We start from the raw sequence: 19,057 nt of genomic DNA, 5'->3' as shown, positions 1-19,057 counted from the left end.
ACGAGGGCAGGTAAGGTACTTTTGTTGCTGGGAGGTCAGAGTAGCGTTGGTTTAGCTAATTGCTTCTTACATAAGAACAGCCCTGCTGGATCAGGCCCAAGGAAGCCCATCTAGTCCAGCATCCTGTTTTACACAGTGGCCCACCAGATGTTGCTGGAAGCCACAGGCAGGAGTTGAGGACATGCCTGCTCTCCGGCTCTTACTCCCCTGCAACTGGGACTCTGAGGCATCCTGCCTTTGAGGCTGGAGGTGGCCTGTAGCCCTCCGACTAGTAGCCTTTGATAGACCTCTTCTCCATAAAGTTATCCAAACCCCTCATCAAGCCATCCAGGTTGTTGGCTGTCACCACATCTCGTGGCAGAGAATTCCACAAGTAGATTATGTGTTGTGTGAAAAAGTACTTCCGTTTGTTGGTCCTAGATGTCCTGGCAATCAATTTCATGGGATGACCCCTGGTTCTAGTGTTATGTGAGAGGGAGAAGAATTTCTCTCTATCCACTTTCTCCACTCCATGCGTGATTTTATAGAACTCTGTCATGTCTCCCTGCAGTCGTCTTTTTTCTAAACTAAAAAGCCCCAGGTGTTGTAGCCTTGCTTCTTGGGAAAACTGGCTCTGCCCTGTGGCCTTCCTCACTGGTGTGCAAACTGCAGCCTTGTTTACCTCTTCAGACAAACATTGCCCTCAGCAGTTGGCTTTTAATTAACCTGCTTGCATTTATCTCTGACCTTGTGGTCAGTACATGAATAATGTCCCCAGAAAGGCTGGTCCTTGAGAATTCCCAGGCAGGAAGCAGCATGCATATATATATATATCAGAAGGTAAACTCAGGTGGGTTCTTTGGCTGCTGACCATGAAGGCAGTGCTGATTCTTGGCTTCCTTGTAGCTGCAGCCTTCAGCAAGAAGCTCTTTGCTGGGTGAGTAGAGAAGGTGGATTTATCATATTTGCAGTCTTGGATCACTTCCATCTAGTTAGAACCTCTTATGCTTTTGTTGTTGTTGTTTTAAAGCATCCATGGGTGGGGGAAATTGGATCAGAGCCACAGCATCCTTTCCCTCATATTACACAGTCCCAATCCAAGAGTGCGGCCAGATGTCTGTGTTGTTGCTTTTCCATTGTGAGTCACACATGGAAGTACACTGCTCCCTCCAGACTGCAGCTGACACCCTGGCCAGCATCCTGACTCATGCGGCACTTGTACAATGAACAGAGCTGTGTTAGCGCAAGAAGATAGGCTAAATCCCCGGGATTGTCAGAATGGTGCTTTTGCATTCTTGCACTATTGCACACACGTTCCGTGTGACGCAGATGAGGCTCCAGACTAGGCCGGCCCTAGGATTGGGGAGCCCCCAAGTGGAGCCTGGCTTTGATGCTCCCCTGCTCCCTTAGCCTGTGTGGGCAGGCGACTCCCATCGGGCAGATGGGCGGACTCAGTCACTCGCTCTGGCTGGCTGGCTGGCTCCAACAGTGCATCCATCCATCCACGGTCAGTCACCCAGTTGGCTGGCTGTGACTGGCACACGCGACCCAGACTGTCGGCGCCCCTCCCCACTTGGCGCCCTAGACGGTGACCTAGTTCACCCAATGGGTGGCCTGAGTAGCCAACTAGCTCACTCAGCCTCCTGCACAAGTGCAGCAAGTCAGGATGTGGGCTCATTTGTAAACTGCCCTGAGCCATTTTAGGAAGGGCAATATATATAAATGGAATAAATGAACAGATAGAGAGATTTGTTTTTGGCACACTACAGACCAACTATTCTTTTTACATTCCCTAAGAATTCCTTACATTCTTTTTACATTCCCTTACACCCCTAAGGGGATGGGTCCATAACTCAATGGCAGAGCACCTGCATGGCTGCATGCAGAATGTCCCAGGTTCACTCCCTGGCAGCATCCAATCTCTGGGACAGACTAAGAAAATAAAAACAGCCCTGCTGGATCAGGCCCAAGGCCCATCTAGTCCAGCACCCTGTTTCGCACAGTGGCCCACCAGATGCCTCCGAGAAGCCCACAGGCAGGAGTTGAGGGCATGCCCTCTGTCCTGCTGTGACTCCCCTGCAACTGGGACTCAGAGGCATCCTGCCTTTGAGGCTGGAGGTGGCCTTTAGCCCTCCAACTAGTAGCCGTTGATAGACCTCTCCTCCATGAAGTTATCCAAACCCCTCTTAAAGCCTTCCAGGTTGTTGGCTGTCACCACATCTTGTGGCAGAGAATTCCACAAGTGGACTATGCGTTGTGTGAAAAAGTACCTCCATTTGCTGGTCCTAGATTTCCTGGCAATCAGTTTCATGGGATGACCCTTGGTTCTAATGTTATGTGAGAGGGAGAAGAACTTCTCTCTATCCACTTTCTCCACACCATGCATGATTTTCTAGACCTCTATCATTTCTCCCCGCAGTCACCTTTTTTCTAAACTAAAAAGCCCCTGTTGTTGTAGTCTTGCCTCATAAGAAAGGTGCTCTAGGCCCCTGATCATCTTGGTTGCCCTCTTCTGCACCTTTCAGACACCTGCCTGAAACCTTGGAGAGCTGCTACCAGTCAGTGTAGACAACACTGAGCTAGATGGCCCAAGTGCCTGACTCACTATAAGGCAGCATCCTACGTTCTGCTCTGTCTTGTTCGAGCCCTTGGTGGAAATTGGAAACTGGGTTTCCCATGTGTAAAGATATGTCTATAACTCATATATTGTAGAGTGGCCAAAGCTGAGGTTCTCTAACTGCTGTTGAACTACACTACCACCACTCCCAACTGCAATTTATTGAGGCTGGGGATGATGGGATTTGTAGTCCAAGCACAGCTGGAGAACCCCTGTTATACTGCAGGGCTTTGAGGCAAGTCATCAGAATTGAATGGATTTTCCGTTCATTTTGCAGACTGGGGGAATCAAGAGAGTGACTTGCTCAAAGGCCACACAAGGAGTCCAGAATGGGATCGGGTGCAGGAGGATGGAAATCTGCTCCGCCCAACTGAATTCCAACAATGAGACCATTTCTCTTTCTCCTCCTCCAGAGACCAGGTTCTCCGCATCAGAGCAAGCGATGAAGAGCAGCTGGCCCTCCTGAAGGAACTGGAGGGATGGGAGGATTTACAGGTAAGGAGGGAAGGAGAGACACCTGCTCCTTGGGGCCCCAGGAGAAACGGAATCTTCCAGCCCCCAAAGGCGTTCTGCAAATGGGAAGAGGATGAAGCGAGTAGCTGCTTACTGGACTCCTGCCCTGGCAGGGGGCCGGCAGCGGGTTGGGGGCAAAATGGTGAGCGCACTGGGAGGAATGAGGAGGGAGCTGAAGGTCCCACATGCTGTGTCCCTTCTGCGAACTGAGCCAAGAGGCACCTTTTAAAAGTGGCGATTCTCTTTACTGAGCAGGGGGAGAGCAACTGGCCCTCTCCATCCCCTCCAGTGGCTGTTGCTGGTGTCTCTATTATGTTTCTTAGATTGTGAGCCCTTTGGGGGCAGAGAGTTGTTTTATTTATTTATTTATATCTATATAAACTACTTTGGGAACGTTTGTTGAAAAGCGGCATAGACATATTCATCGTATTCGTATTCCTTGAGATGCCATCCTGACCCACGATGGGGGCAACTCCTCGCTTCCTTTGCTGCAGGCAGCAGGACTTCCCAGGGGCTGATGGGGAAAGCCCACCAGGGTGCTTTCCAGACTAGACCCTGCAACGGGCTCAGGACGCATCTCGGAAGTGGGCTTCCACACTTCCTGTGTCGTGACACCGCAGTCCCTTCACGGACAGCAGGGTGCCGTCCACATTTCCCGTGCCTTGTTGCGAATTTAATCTCTGCGAAATGGAGCAAGGACGTCGTACATCCGGCGTGAAAACGTTGCTGTTTTTTTCGGGTTGTTAGTTGCTGTGAGACGGCTCCCCCTGCTGTTCACGTCCTGAATGCCACTTGCCTGAGCGGAGGCATTTTGCTGCTGATGAGCAGCTAGAATGGAAAGCACCCAGGGCGATTAAATTGGAGACCAGGCACTGGCAATGTGAACGACACCCTGCTGTCCGCATAGGGACTGCGGTGTCACAATGCAGGAAGTGTGGATGAAGCACACTTCCGAGATACGATGCAACCCTGTTGCAGGGTCTAGTCTGGAAAGTGCCCTGGTGGCAGCACTGGCCACCCGAGTTATTTTGGCACCAGAGGTAGAAAATCCCAACGGTGCCCCTTTAGACACAGAGAAAATCACGCGGAGCAGCACAACACCACGTGCTCCAACGCTCCCTGTTCCCCAGGCAGAGTCTCTGTCTCTAGTCCTTGAAGCTCTGTCCCTCTTTGTTCTCCACTTTTACCTCTTGCTGGGGATGCTTCTGCAACATTACAGTGGAAGAGGAACTGCTTTGCCTGCAGAAGGCCCCTATCTATCAGCTACAGAATGAATAGGTAGAGAGAGAGAGAGATGTTTCCATCTTCTCTCTAAGAGGAAAGGAAGAGGACTGACTCACCACAGGAAGTACCTGAGGAGTCAAGGCAGGGGTCATAGAGCAGAGGCAAGCAGGGACAGGTAAGGCAAGCAAGGGCATTGTTAACCCTAATCCTTACTAACTACCTGTACTCCCAATGCCCCTAGTGGTCATTAGGAGAGTTGGTGCAAAAAGTCGATGCACTGGAACTCCATCTCCAACAAGATCTCCTGCACAAGCCCCACTGAAATGAATGGAAGTTACTCCAAGGTGCTCTTGCACAGCTCCTATTGAGTTCAGTTTGGCTCTTAATGAGGTCATTCTTACAACCAGCTCTACCCCAGGCTAGCACAGCCTTACCTGGGAAGAGCTGGACATGAGAACAGCTGAGATCAGTTCCAATCATGACACTCCTCTGCCAAGTTTTATACCTGGGCTAAAAGTGAGGGAGGAGGGCCCTCACGTGTCCTCCTCCTTCACCACCCAGTTATGTGGAAATTTGGTCTGGCATAGCAGCTCGAGCTTCCATAGAGCTGGAAGGAAGGAGCACCAGGAAGCAGGGAATCCCCCAATGCACAGCACCGCTTGCAGGGTGCATTGTAGGATGTAGGAGGGCCCAGCCATCTTTCCCCCCTCACCCTCGCTGCTCCAGGATCGCTCGTGCACTGGTCATGTGGGTATCCAGGAAATGATCCTGGGGCAGCAGGGATTGTGTAGGGGAAGGTAGGCTGTGTCCTGCCTTCCCCCCAGCTCTCCACCAGCCCCACTGAAAATGGTTGTGTGAATGACATTAATGTCACCTAAAACCCACCATCTGAAGTGTTTGCTTCTGGGTTGTGTCCGATGACATCCTCTGCATTTCTCGATGGGTGTGAATAATTCTGCCACTAAACAACTGCAGAAACCAAAGGGCCCCACCCAAATTCACACCGGCCATTCCAAAGCGTCTTGAAAGCACTGAGGTCAATCATGGGACCATGGCTTGTTTAATGAACTCACAAGGTGTCTTCTCAGGGTGACACAACATGAAGTGGTCCTCTGAACAGTCCAGCATGCTGAGATCACAAATCAAAATGCTGTGGCTCAACCCAGGGTCCAAAAGTTTTCCAGGAAATGACAACCTATGATCTCAACATTTGTTGACGCTTTTAGAAAAATCACCTGGAAAAGTCCATTTGCGGTAACACCACCCTGTGAGAAATAGCAGCCTAAACTGGGCCCCATGTCTGGGTCATGTTAACTGTGATTTTCTTTTGAAAATAAGATTGACTTCTGGCTAAGTCCATCTAAGCTGAACCTCCCAGTGGACATGAGAGTCCCCTTCCAGAGCCTCCAAGCCGTCAAGATCTTCTTGGAGTCGAAGGGCATTCCATATTCTATCCTGATCAAAGACCTTCAGGTGAGGAAGGACCAGTAGTGGAAAATCTGCCTCCCCACCCTTGCTGAGCAAGGAACCCCTCAAGTACCTTCTCATCCAGTCCCAAGGCATGAAGGAAGAGGTGGAGCTAATGGACATAATTCCCCACACACCTTTCATTCATGCTGCAATCCTATACATACTTCCCTGGGAGTAAGCCTCATTGAACACAGGGAACTTTTTTATTCCCAAGTAAACATGCACAGGAGTGTGCTGCACTTCATCCATCTATTCAATCATCCAATCAATCAATCAATCATCCAATCAATCAGTTAATCAATCCAATGTGTCATCTGTCTCATCCCAAGAGCTGGTAACAATAAGTTATTACAACACACACACCCCCGCGCCATTTTCTGCTTTCTCAGCTTGGCCAATCACTCACAATTAGCCCATTGGGATTAGTCCTACACCACTCCTGGAAAACAGCTGGACTTGGTGAGTGGAGTCTCCTTCTCTTGGAGACATGCTATAGTTGAGGATCCACCACTGAGAACATCTCTGTGCATGGACTTGCAGTCCAGACCAGCTCCTGGGTGACTCTGGAGTTATTTGCTTTCTTTGCACAAGGGTCCCAGTTCAAGACTGCTATTGACCTTTGAAGGAGGGAGGTACCTCTGGAGACATGGGAGAACCCAAAGCTCTGTGGCAGAGCATGTGCTTTGCATGCACAAGGCTCCAGAGTCAGTCTCCAAGATCTCCAGGTAACGTAATGGAACTTTAAGAGAACGGCTTTTTTATTATGAGCCCCACCGCCCATTGAGGTCATCTGGAGAGGTCCATCTCCAGTTGCCGCCAGCCCGGCTGGTGGCCACACGGGGACGGGCCTTTTGACTTTTAGATTGTTTAAATTGTTTTAAGATTTTTGTGTATATTTTAACTTGTTTTATTTTATTGTTAACTGCCCAGAGACAAAAGTTTAGGGCGGTGTACAAATTTGACAAAGAAAGAAAGAGAGAGGGAGGGGGAGAGAGAGAAAGAGAGATAAAGAGAGGGAGGGAGGGAGGGAGGGAGGGAGGGAGGGAGATCCCTTACATCAGGGCTGGAAAAGACCTCTCTCTGCCTGAATCACCAGAGAGCCACTGTCAGTTTGAGAAAACAATGCTGGACTCAATGAGCTGATGGTCTGCCTTGGTTTAAGGCAGTTCCACCTATCCTCAGCCATGGGGCCCTCAATGTTCTTGGACGACAGCGGCCATCATCCCCAAACACAATGGCCTTGGGCAGGTTGGAATCCTCTTCCCTGCATCATCTTTGTCAGCGCTTCTCAGCCCTGAGCCCCCAGCAGTTGCTGAGCTTCAGCTCTCATCACCTCCAGCCACAATGACCTTTGGCCATTGAGACTGGAGGTGATGGGGGGTTGTAGCTCAGCAACAGCTGGGGACCCAAGCAGTGTTCCCTCGAACAGGGATTCCCAGACGTTGTTGACTACAACTCCCAGAATCCCTGGCTGCAATGGCTTTTGCTTGGGGATTATTGGGATTGCAGTCAACAACTTCTGAGAATCACCGTTCGAGGGAACACGGGACCCAAGGTTGAGAAGCCCTGACATTGAAGAGGATTCCAATCAGCACCAAAGACTGTCATGGAACACAGAGATGGTGGAAAGGTGGGGTAGGGCCATTTATTATTATTATTATTACTACTACTACATTTATATCCTGCTCTTCCTCCAAGGAGCCCAGAGTGGTGTACTACATACTTAAGTCTCTTTCACAACCACCCTGTGAAGTAGGCTAGGCTGAGAGAGAAGTGACTGGCCCAGAGTCATCCAGCTAGTATTATGGCTGAATGGGGATTTGAACTCGGGTCTCCCCGGTCCTAGTCCAGCACTCTAACCACTACACCACGCTGTCTCTCAAATGGCATGTACGTCATCACCAGCACTTTGAATTGAGCATGGGAGGCATTTGGGAGCAGTTCAAGCACTGCATCTCAAGGGAGATGTGGATTTATTTATTTATTTATTTATTATTTTTGAAAACAGGATTTGCTGGATAAAGAAAAAGAAGACATGCTGCTCGCTAGGAAATCTGACAGGAGCACAGGGAAATTCAGCTTCTCTGCCTATCACACCATAGAAGAGGTACTCTGCATATATTAGCATATTATCCTCCCCCTCCCCCTTGACACGGACCGTTAAAGGCTTACCTTTGAAAACACGTCTGCAATTGGAGAGCCGAAGGAGGCTTCAAATATCACTGGTGGATTTGCTTCTCCTCCGTAGCTGCCACCACCACCACCACCACCGAGTTGCCAACTTTTTAAAGAACCCATAGGCTCTTTAAAGAGAGGCCCAATGTTTTTCAGGTCAACGAAACAGGCAGAGAGCAACAGGCAAATCTTTCTCCATCACCTTTTCACTCCTGGAAAGAGCTTCAGCAGTTGCTTTCTGTCTGTTATTCAGTCTTTAAAAGAGCAGAGCTTCTGTCCTCTAAAAAGGTGACAACCCGGCACCAACCCCATTTTTTTATCCTAGGTGCCCGAATTTAGGGATGTGGTTACAGAAGTGCTCTTACACCTGGACTTTGGGGCCAAAGTCCAGGGCCTCCACAGTCCCTGGGCCCCCCAAATCCTCTTTAGTCTGTTCTGGGTCGTGTGGTTGCCATAACGATGTTTATTTTGCAGCGGGTGGTTGGGTGGGGACTCCAAAGGCCTTTAGGTCCAGGACCCAAAATTACCTAGGTGCATCTCTAGGTAACTGCATCTCTAGGAGATGGCCCACAGCCACCGGACTAGTAGCCATTGATAGACCTGTCCTCCATGAATCTGTCTAAGCCCCTTTTAAAGCCATCCAAGCTGGTGGCTATCACCATATCCCATGGCAAGGAATTCCATAGATTAATTATGTGCTTTGTGAAAAAGTACTTCATCTTGTCAGTCCTAAATTTCCCAACCTTCAGTTTCATGGGGTGACCCCTGGTTCTAGTGTTGTGAGAGAGGGAGAAAAATTTCTCTCTCTCTGCCCTCTTCACTCCATGCATAATTTTATGCACTTCAATCACATCTCCCTTTAGTCGCCTCTTTTCCAAGGTAAAGAGCCCCAGGTGTTGTAGCCTTGCCTCATAAGGAAGGTGCTCCAGGCCCCTGATCATTCTGGTCGCCCTCTTCTGCACCTTTTCCAGTTCTACAATATCCTTCTCCAGATACAGTGACCAAAGCTGTATGCAGTACTCCAGATGTGGCCACACCATAGATTTGTATAAGGGCATTATAATATTAGCATTTTTATTTTCAGTCCCCCTCTTAATGATTCCTAGCATAGAATTAGCTTTTCTCACAGCTGCCGCACACTGAGATGACACTTTCAAGGAGCTGTCCACCAACATCTGGGGACCAAGGTAGGGAACCCCTGTTCTAGGGAGTTGGGTTGTGGGGCTCCTTTGCGTGTTATAACATGCAGCAAAAATATGAACAAGCAAGTCCCCTGGAAGGAGACCAGTGCACGCCCAAGTCACTAGGGCACTCGTGTTATTTATAATGTGTTCTCCCCCAGAGCAGTGGGGGAGGCCTAGAGGCTCCTTTCCTTGCAAAGTTTGATAGCTTCAGGACCATGTGAAATTTGGCCGCAGGTGAGAAAACTCAAGGCAGTAAATCCCTCCTTTTAGATCTACAGCTGGATGGATGATTTTGTGGCTGAAAACCCAGAACTGGTCAGCAAAATCCAGATTGGGCAGAGCTATGAAGGACGGCCAATCTACGTTCTGAAGGTAAGAACTGCATGCTGGGGTTTCCTTGGAGGGGTTAGCCTCATACCTGCCCCGCCCCACCCCACTTCCGCCCAACTTCAACAAAGCCTAGGTATGGGTAACTCCAACGGCCCACCCTCCTCCAATCCCTTTCCTTCTCTCTCCTCTTTCCCCCCATTGTCTCCCCTTCGATTGGAAATTAGGCTGTAAGTTCTTTGGGGCAGAGTTTTGCCTCTTTTGATTTTGCTATCCAGTGAAAGTACCATGTGCACTGAAGGTGCTATTTCAAGGGTAAATAATAATAGCATGTGACAGATTGTTGTTAGGCTCTCTCAAGATGATGTCCCCAGAATCTGTTTTTGGTCTGCTGCATGAATGAAACATGCTCTGTCCCCTTAAGCACAAAGCAGCCCCAGACACCCCACCTCCCCACTCCCTCAACTCATGGACTGGGAGCAACCTTGCTGTAGGCCTGTGTTCAGAGCCCAGCTTAGAAATGTCATCACATCCTCCTGACTAAACCTGCCAGTTACAAACACCTGTGTGGAGCCTCAATACAGTAAAGCAGGGGTTCTCAAAATTGGGTCCCTAGATGTGGTTGGACTATGACTCCCATCATCCCCTGACACAATGGCCAAAGGCCCTCTGAGAACCCTTGCAATCAAGCTTTGACATGCAACACACGGCATTAGGTTATTTTAATCTTAGAAGTAGGATCTCATAGGAACCCAGAAAGCTCCCTTATACCGAGATGGATCAGGTCACTGATTCATCAAGCTCAGTATTGTCTACACTGACGGGCAGCGGGCGTCCCAAGATTTCAGGCAGGAGTCTTTCCCAGACCTACCTGGAGATGCTGCCAGGAACTGAACCTTGGACCAGGATCTTCTGCATGCAAAGCAGATGCTCTGCCACTGAGCTACAGCCCTATCCCCACCAAGAAAAAAAGTTCCCCCAACCTGGACTGCAGCAATTCAGCTGCACCTCAGAAAGTGCTCCTCTAGACAGCAGCCACCTGACGTCACAACCCAACAGTAAGGCCAGCCAGGGGCAGACTAACACCTGTGCTGCCAGAGGGGAGTGGTGACTTCTGGTTTTTCTTGCAGTTCAGCACAGGAGGGGAGAAGCGCCCCGCCATCTGGATTGACACTGGAATTCACTCTCGTGAATGGATCACTCAGGCGACAGGGCTGTGGACAGCTAACAAGGTAAAGCCAAGGAGATGACAAGGTGTTCTGCAAAGCTGAGGGCTCTCTCATGAGAAAGGATTTGACTTCTCCTAATCTCCCTCACCCATGAGTTGAAGTATGGCCGAAACACAGAATGTGGCGAGGAAGCTAACCCTAACCCTAACCCTAACCCTAACCCTAACCCATCCAATCCAGCATCCTGTTTCCCACATGTGGCCCACCTCTGAGAAGCCCACATGCCTTATCTCCGGCTGTTGCTCCCCTGCAACAGGTATTTTGAGGTATCTGAAGTGGCCTATCGCCTCAGACGAGCAGCCTTTGCTAGACTTGTCTATCTGTTTAATACTGCTGTTTAATAAACCTGTTCTGCCCCCCACCCCACCCACCACAAAAATCCCTGTGGAGCCTGAATACAGCAAAGGGAGGGTCCTCAAACTTGGGTCCCCTTGATGGGAATTATAGTCCATCAATATCGGGGGACCCAAGTTTGAGGACCTCTGCAGCAAAAGCTCAACAGATAACATCAACATCATGCAACTACAGTTATGTAACACCTATCGCTTACGTGGATCTTTCCTTCTGAAGATAGCCAGTGAATTTGGCAAGGATGCCTCGTTGACTGCCATCCTAGATTCTGTGGACATCTTCTTGGAGATCGTCACTAACCCTGATGGGTTTGCTTACACTCACAGCACGGTAAGTTGTCCTAGGTGGAAAGGCTGGGAGGAGAGGGCCAAATTAACATCTAAGTTAATCATGCTATTGAGTAGGCTGAGTCACCCCACCAAACTGGGGCCTTTGATGTAGTTTGAACTGGGGCTGGGCATTTTGGTCACATCACACCAGTACATTGTTAGCTGCACTGGTTCCCAGTCAATTTCTAGGTCCAATTAGAAGTGCTGTTTTAAACCTTCTACCTGAGAGATTGCCTTTATTTGTGTGTGTGTGTGTGTGTGTGTATATATATAAAAATAAATATTTATATACCACCCCACCAGTACACAATCAATATCAACAAAACAGATACAATATAAAGTAAACTATTAATAAATCTTGCTGAATCAGTATGAAGGACTGTGATGTTACAACAGAACACCAAAACATTCACTGTTTCCCAAAATATAGGAGATGTTGACAAAGAGAAATGTGCTATAATGACTGTCCGTTCTGTTATCTGGAGCTTGTAAGAATAATAATTCTTTCGCTTGTAGGTCCTTAGCATAGAAAAATGCGTTGTAATAATAGTCTGTTCTGTTATCTGGAGCTTGTAATAATAATAATTTCTCTAGTAAGTCCTTAAAATCTGTCTGGATATTCAGTATTTTTCACCGAGGCTTCCTCATGAAGGACTTATCAGCTCTGTGTTCATTCTAAGGATAGCATTTTGTATGTGATTCAGCAAGATTGATATACTTTTACCATCTTCATTATTCTGTGCTCTGGGCTACTTTGGACATTTTTTAGTGTTCCTTTGAAATATGTATGTTTATTTATATGTTTATGTAAAGAATTTAGCACACATATATACAAAAATATAATTATTTAATTTCTGAATTTGCATGTTTATATATATTTGCTGTTTGCACACGGTTTATTGCTAGTGTAGGCAGTAATGGGCTGGATGAGGGATAACAAACTGAAGTTGAATCCAAATAAGACAGAAGTGCTGACTGTGTGGAGTCAGGACCTGAGAGATGGTTTTAGATCTGCCTGTTCTGGATGGGGCTATACTCCCCCTGAAAGATCATGTACCTAGCTTGGGAGTGCTCCTGGCAGAGGTGCACCTAGGTAATTTTGGAGCCTCGACCTAAAGGCCTTTGGAGCCCCCCTCCCCTGCAAATTAAACATCATCATGATGCTCAGCACTCGGGACAGACTAAAGAGGATTTCGGGGAGCCCAGGGGCTGTGGAGGCCCTAGACTTCCTTCTGGAAGTCCAGGGGTAAGAGCGCCTATGGTTCCTGGATACAAAACTCTTTCTAGTTTCTCAGGCTGAGGCAGTGGCCAGGAGCACTTTTTATCAGCTTCAGCTAAACCTAAAGTCCTAAAAGAGGAGTGAATAGTTCAACAGTGTCTTTATTTGACACAACAGAGAGATGAAGAAGACCTAACAACCTCAATAGGGAGGGATCATCTCTCTCCCAAGGAAGACATCACAACAATCTGCCTTGGGCAATAATGACGCCTAGTTTAGCTGTGTCTTGGGTGGGGTGGGGGGACCTGGAGGAGGCCGATCCAGAATTATTTAAAGTAGGTCTGGCCCAGCAAGGACACCACCTGGCTACAGGCCTGGCCCAAGTTAAGCCAAATTGGCATTTCCAATGCAAACTTTATGAGAGTCTGTAGCATTGCCGCTTAGCAGTCTTCCTTCCTTTCTTATTTACATTTATATCCCGCTCTTCCTCCAAGAAGCCCAGAGCAGTGTACATGGTTATGTTTGTCCTCACAACAACCCTGTGAAGTAGGTTAGGCTGGGAGATATGTCACTGGCTCAGAGTCACCCACTGAGTTTCATGGCTGAATGGGGATTTGAACTCAGGTCTTCCTAGTCCTAGTCCAGCACTCTAACCACTCCACCACACTGGCTCTGCCTGTCTGCTCTTTTAGAACCGCATGTGGCGCAAGACTCGATCAATCAATCATGGATCATCCTGCATTGGAGTGGACCCCAACCGAAACTGGGATGCCGGGTTTGGAGGCAAGTGTGTGGTTGGCTTTGGAGGAGGCATTGCTGGCTCTAGGGCCAGCCTACCAGTTGGCTGCCCACCCAGGTTATGCTCACAAAGGTGCAACTTAGCCTCAGCCCCTGCGGTCAGCCCCTGCTGTGCTGTTGTTTGTCTGTGTATGAGACGTGGACTGATGCATAATTGGTTGTGCTCAAGGGGGAAAGCGAGAGGTTTGTGTAAATGTCTTGGATTCATCCAGGGATGCGTCACATCAAAAGATACATGGACATATGCTTACGGAGGGATGACAAGTTATCATGTGGGAGAAAGGGGGACGTGAAAGGCAGAGTGTCATGCAATGGTGTGTCATCATGTGCTTTCTGCTTAATAAGAATTATTCTGCATGCAGAGACATTTTCCTTGGCACATGCAGGAAGAGATGCGTACATAAGAGGATTTTATTTTATTTATTTATTCATTTATTCATCAAACTTATATACCGCCCAAACTTTCGTCTCTGGGTGGTTAACATAAAACAATTAAAACACATATAAAAGTTAAAACAAATCAACAGTTTAAAATCAACCATAAAATTAAAACAATTTTTAAAAGATGAGAAAGCTTGGGCGAAAAGATGGGTTTTCAGGTGTTTTTTTTTTTAATTACCAGAGATGGGGAGGATCGTATCGCAGCAGGGAGCGCATTCCACAATCTTGGGGCAGCAATCGAGAAGGCCCATCTCTGTGTAGCCATCAGACGAGTTGGCAGTAACTGGAGACGGACCTCCTCAGATGATCTCAATGGGCGGTGGGACTCGTAGTGAAGAAGACGCTCTCTCCCAGGGCCTAAGCCGTTTAGGGCTTTATAACTAGCACTTTGTATTTTGCCCGGAAGCCTATTGGCAGCCAGTGTAGCTCCATCAGCAAAGGAGTGATGTGGTCTTTCCGAGATGACCTGGAGACCAACCTGGCTGCCACATTCTGAAACCGGAAGTTTCCGGACTATGTACAAAGGCAGCCCCATGTAGAGCGCATTACAGAAGTCAAGTCTGGAGGTTACCAACAGATGTTCCACTGTTTTGACTACACTGTTTGGACCACACTTGCTTGAGAATCTGTTAAATAGCATCACATTTCAGCTTGCTTGATTCTGCTGCAGGTCCTGGATCCAGCAGCAACCCCTGTGCAGAAACCTACCACGGGGCCTTCCCTCACTCGGAGAGTGAAGTGAAATCCATTGTGGACTTCATCCTAGACCATGGAAATGTGAAATCCGTGATCTCCATCCACAGCTATTCCCAGATGCTGATGTTCCCCTATGGCTATAAGCCAGAGCCTGCTCCTGACCATCAGGAACTGGTAAGGACTGGGCCCTCCAAGCAACATCTCTCGGCCAAATCCAGCGTATAATTTCTACAAAGGGAGGCAGCAATGGAGGTCATGACTTCTGCGGAGCCACCATCCAGTCATGAAGTCCGGTCCTCTTAGCTTTGGGTCCCCAGAGACGTTGTTGGGTTACGACTCCCATCAGCCCCGACCACAGTGGCCAAAGGCATGATGGGAGTTGCAGTCCAACCACCTCTGGGGACCCAAGGTTGGGAACCCATGCCTTAGCTCATATGCACTGCAGTTAGTTCCGGCTGGAAACCCTCCACTCTGGCACCATACCCTCCAGTATGTCACAAACAGAAACGGAGACATACTGGGGACCCCCTGAAGTCCATATCAAGGACTACAGCCTGAGCTCTTCCTCCCCTATTACCCCAGAGTAAGTCCCTCTGCACACAGTGGCTGCCTTCGCACATAATGCCAAACCACAGGTTGACGAACCTGAGGTTGAACCTGGGAATTGTCCCACAGATGATCTTCCAACCTGGGTCAGGCAGCCTCTGGTTTCAGGGCAGAGGAACCCCTCCTTCTTCCTGATCCGCTGAGGCCACATCCTAGCTAGCTCCGAAACGCTCACGTTGCCAGACTGCGGCAAGGCACCAGCAGGGTAGCAGCCATTGACCACGATCTTCAAGGGTTGTGCCTTTTCGGCATGGACCACCCGCCCTCGGCAGGGAAAGGGCATCGAAACCCTTCTAAATGGCATTAAAACCCTCCCCCTCACAACACTTGTGCCACCGCCCTCGCAAGAGCCCCGTGGCCAGTCTCAAACAAACATGATGACTGGTAACGGGGGTGGAGAGAGGGGCACTATTTTCCTGTTACTCTGAGAAGGGATCATGATGACTTCCTAGGCGGGGATATGTATATGAGGATGAGCAAAGCATCGTGGGGTCTGGTCCACTGTGACCAAGAATCCTCTTGGGATGGCAAAACAGTCCAGGAATTCCCAACTGCCCCTATGTTGGCTTGACAGCTGGGGATTATCCCACTTATGAGAGGAGCCAGGCCACTGGGGAGGACCAGAGGTTAGAGCTTCAGGTCTCCATAGGACTGCATCCTCATGAGTTAGGCCATCCAACTATAGGGGTCTCCACTGTTATCAAAACCTACAGTTTGTAGTGAGTTTCGCTGCTCCAACCTGAGGTGGATAACAGTTGCGGCTCGAAAACCTCAGCGACCCCTTTTGCCGCTTTTGTGACATAACCGCAGTTTCACGCATTCGGACAACCAGGAAATTGAACCTCTGGCTCGCTCCAGTTTGGCGTTTGGCCAGCGGGAACTAACTTGGGAATAAGCAGTGGGAGTTTACTCCTGAGTAAGCATGGAGGGGATTAGGCTGTCAGTGTGTGGTGCAGAGAGATATCCCCACGGCTATTTTTCTGTTGTGTGTTTATCTGTACTAGAGTTCTGTGGCAGAGCATCTGCTGCTTTGCATGCCGAAGGCCCCTAGCATCTGCTAGAATCACAGAATGTTAGAGTTGGAAGGAAGCTTGGAAGTCTCCAGCCCCCTGGTCAGTGCATGAAATTGCTACAGCATCCTTGGGGTTGGACTATCAGACCTTCAAGGCCTTCTTGCCTCAGGTAGCAGATGCTAGGAAAGACCTTGCCTGAGACCTTGGAAGGCCATTGCCACAGGCTGTCCTGGATTTGATGGGCCAGTGGTTGTCTGACTTGGTAGAAGGCAGCTAGCTTCCTGTATTCAAAAAGGAAACTGACCACCCAAGAGTTTTATCTGGCTCAGGTAAGGGAGAGTAAAACACAAATCAAGCCCCTTCAGGCCTTGTGGCTGACTCAACAGCCGCCACATGGAGGAATCTGACAAACCTCCAAACATTTATTTCTGCACTTTCATGTCTCATATGCAGAATGACCTCGCTCGAGAAGCTGTATTGGCCTTAACTGCGGTAGATGATACAGAATACACCTTTGGTAGTACGATTGACACCATATGTGAGTAGCTGCTGCATTTGATTTCACACAGGGCTGGGGTGAGGGAGAAGTCATGAGTGGCTTTCTTTGTCCAGTCCAGAAGCTAATGGCATATCTACATATTCAAGGCAGTACAGTTCTGCTGGGGTCTATATTTAGCCAGGAGTTTATTCCAACATGAACACAAATTCCAACGGGAGATTTTATAGGATGTCTACATGATGTTTAAACATATCACATTATTTCTTAGCATCATCTGCTGGCCATCTGCTGACAATCCATGTAAAACACGTGCCATTTCAATACTACTTTTATTCTGACTTGGAAAAGGCACAGATTTTTCACAGATTGTCAGCAGATGGCCTATAGATGGTGCTAAGAAATTACACTGCCTGCTTAAACATCATGTAAACACCCCATAAAATCTCCTGCTGGAATTTGTGTTCATGTTGGAATAAACTGCTGTCTGGATTGACCCCTGGCCTCTGCCATTTCAGAAGGAAAGTACGGGATTGCATAGTTAAATATTCTCTTGGGTCAAAAACTCTACCTGTGGAAAAATAGCATAGCAGGGAGGAGTTCTAATCTAGAGTTCTCCTCAGTGTGCCATCTTTTCATGTGCAGAAGCTTTTGACATGGGAGCACTGAGAAATGCACTTTTATTTGACACAAAGTTTTATTTATTATTATTTATTATTTATTATTTATTATTTCTTGTTTTGCACAGACAAACCGGTGTTATTGACTGGTTTGTTTTATCCAGACATCGAGTCCTTCCCAAGGACCTGGGATGCCAGAATTTTGTTATCAATATTGTTGTTGTTAAAGGTATTGCCGCAAAATGTAGGCTGTTTCCAGTAAAGTTGCTTTTTGTAGTTGGCTGATGGTGATTTCTGTGGCCCCTATGGTGTTGAGGTGCTCTTCAAGATGTTTTGGAATTGCACCTAGGGCGCTAATTACTACTGGGATTATTTTGGTCTTCTTCTGCCACAGCCTTTCAATTTCAATTTGTAGATCTTTGTATTTTGTTATTTTTTATGTTTCTTTTTCTTCTATTGTGCTGTCACCTGGTATTGCTGTGTCGATTATTTTGATTTTTTCTTTCTTTCTTCTCGACTACAGTTATATCTGGTGTATTGTGTAGCAAATGTTTGTCTATTTGTAGTCAAAAGTCCCATAATATTTTGACATCTTCATTTTTTACACCTTTTTCAATTTTGTGGTCCCACCAATTTTTGGCTGCAGGTAGCTTGTAGATGTTCCAGTATAATCAGTTAAATGAACAAATACGAGTGCCAGCCAAACCTTCTATCAAATCCTTCCAAATCAAGTATTCTGGGATTTCTTAATGTTATCAATTTCTTCAATCACGTCAAACAAACGGCATCAAAATACAGCCTTAAATCAGGCAGAGTAAGACCACCTCTTTCTTTAGCATCTGTTAAATTTTTAAATTTAATTCTCAGTCTTTTCCCTTGCCAAACAAATTTAGTTATATCCTTTTGCCATTGCTTAAAACAGGTTAACGTATTAATTATACCTTTGGCACACATTTTGATGGGTGATTAAAGAGACATCTGTTACGTCTCCCATTGATGTAACTTAATGAAACAACAGAAGAAAATCCGATGATGTCAATGGACACATTAGGCCGTCTTTCTGATTTCTTTTTCTACAGACCAGGCTGATGGAACCACCATTGACTGGAGCTACGACAATGGAGTCAAGTATTCCTACACTTTTGAACTGAGGGACAAGGGCCGCTATGGCTTTATCCTGCCTGCTGATCAGATCATCCCAACGGCAGAAGAAACCTGGGTAGCACTCATGAAGATCATGGAACATGTGCGGGACCACCCTTATTAACCAAGGGGGTTGTGGGTGGTGGAGCTAATACGCCATTACTTTTGGGTGGGTAGCATTATACTAGAGGCTTTTCCAGATGGCAACTTATTCTAACTTGAACACAAATTTCTATGGAATTTGTTTCCCTCCATTCCACAGAACATCAAGGGATGTCGCACTATTTTTTTAGTGCCATCTGCTGGCCATTTGCTAGCACTCCCTGAAAGAATAATTAAAACATCTCTGGTACTATATCATGCAGCAGCGATATAGGAAGATGCTGAAAGGCATCATCTCATACTGCGCAGGAGGAGGCAACGGTAAACTTCTCCTGTATTCTAGCAAAGACAACCACAGGGCTATGTGGGTGCCAGGAGTTGAAATCGACTTGACGGCACACTTTACCTTTACCCGAGTTTTGAAAAGGGAGAGCTTTTCAGTTCTTTTTTCATGGATTGTCAGCAAATGGTTAGCAGATGGTGCTTGAAAACAGCACAATGTCTCTTGATGTTGTGTGGATCTGA

The 19,057-nt window shown here is 47.7% G+C and overlaps 1 protein-coding gene across 1 annotated transcript; it reads left to right on the top strand.

Annotated features, from left to right (window-relative positions):
* Nucleotides 1-851: 851 nt before the first annotated feature.
* LOC128327229 (carboxypeptidase A1-like) lies at nucleotides 852-18,712 on the top strand. The gene is made up of 11 exons (XM_053255714.1): nucleotides 852-916; nucleotides 3,010-3,091; nucleotides 5,672-5,806; nucleotides 7,812-7,910; nucleotides 9,433-9,534; nucleotides 10,620-10,721; nucleotides 11,289-11,399; nucleotides 13,310-13,400; nucleotides 14,527-14,726; nucleotides 16,625-16,709; nucleotides 18,367-18,712. The coding sequence occupies exons 1-11, from the start codon at nucleotides 852-854 to the stop codon at nucleotides 18,552-18,554; spliced, it is 1,260 nt and encodes a 419-aa protein (XP_053111689.1). The 3' UTR covers nucleotides 18,555-18,712.
* Nucleotides 18,713-19,057: the final 345 nt, after the last annotated feature.

This window comes from Hemicordylus capensis, chromosome 5, assembly GCF_027244095.1.
Source record: "Hemicordylus capensis ecotype Gifberg chromosome 5, rHemCap1.1.pri, whole genome shotgun sequence".
NCBI lineage: Eukaryota > Metazoa > Chordata > Lepidosauria > Squamata > Cordylidae > Hemicordylus > Hemicordylus capensis.
This window is presented reverse-complemented; position numbering and strand designations above follow the sequence as displayed.

What these genes read in the sequence shown, in the direction of transcription:
- LOC128327229 (XM_053255714.1), top strand. Translation starts at nt 852, where the DNA reads ATGAAGGCAGTGCTGATTCTTGGCTTCCTTGTAGCTGCAGCCTTCAGC. An exon ending in AGGGATGGGAGGATTTACAG is followed by an intron (nt 3,092 to 5,671) that starts GTAAGGAGGGAA and finishes TTTGAAAATAAG; the next exon opens with ATTGACTTCTGGCTAAGTCC. An exon ending in CTGGGATGCCGGGTTTGGAG is followed by an intron (nt 13,401 to 14,526) that starts GCAAGTGTGTGG and finishes ATTCTGCTGCAG; the next exon opens with GTCCTGGATCCAGCAGCAAC.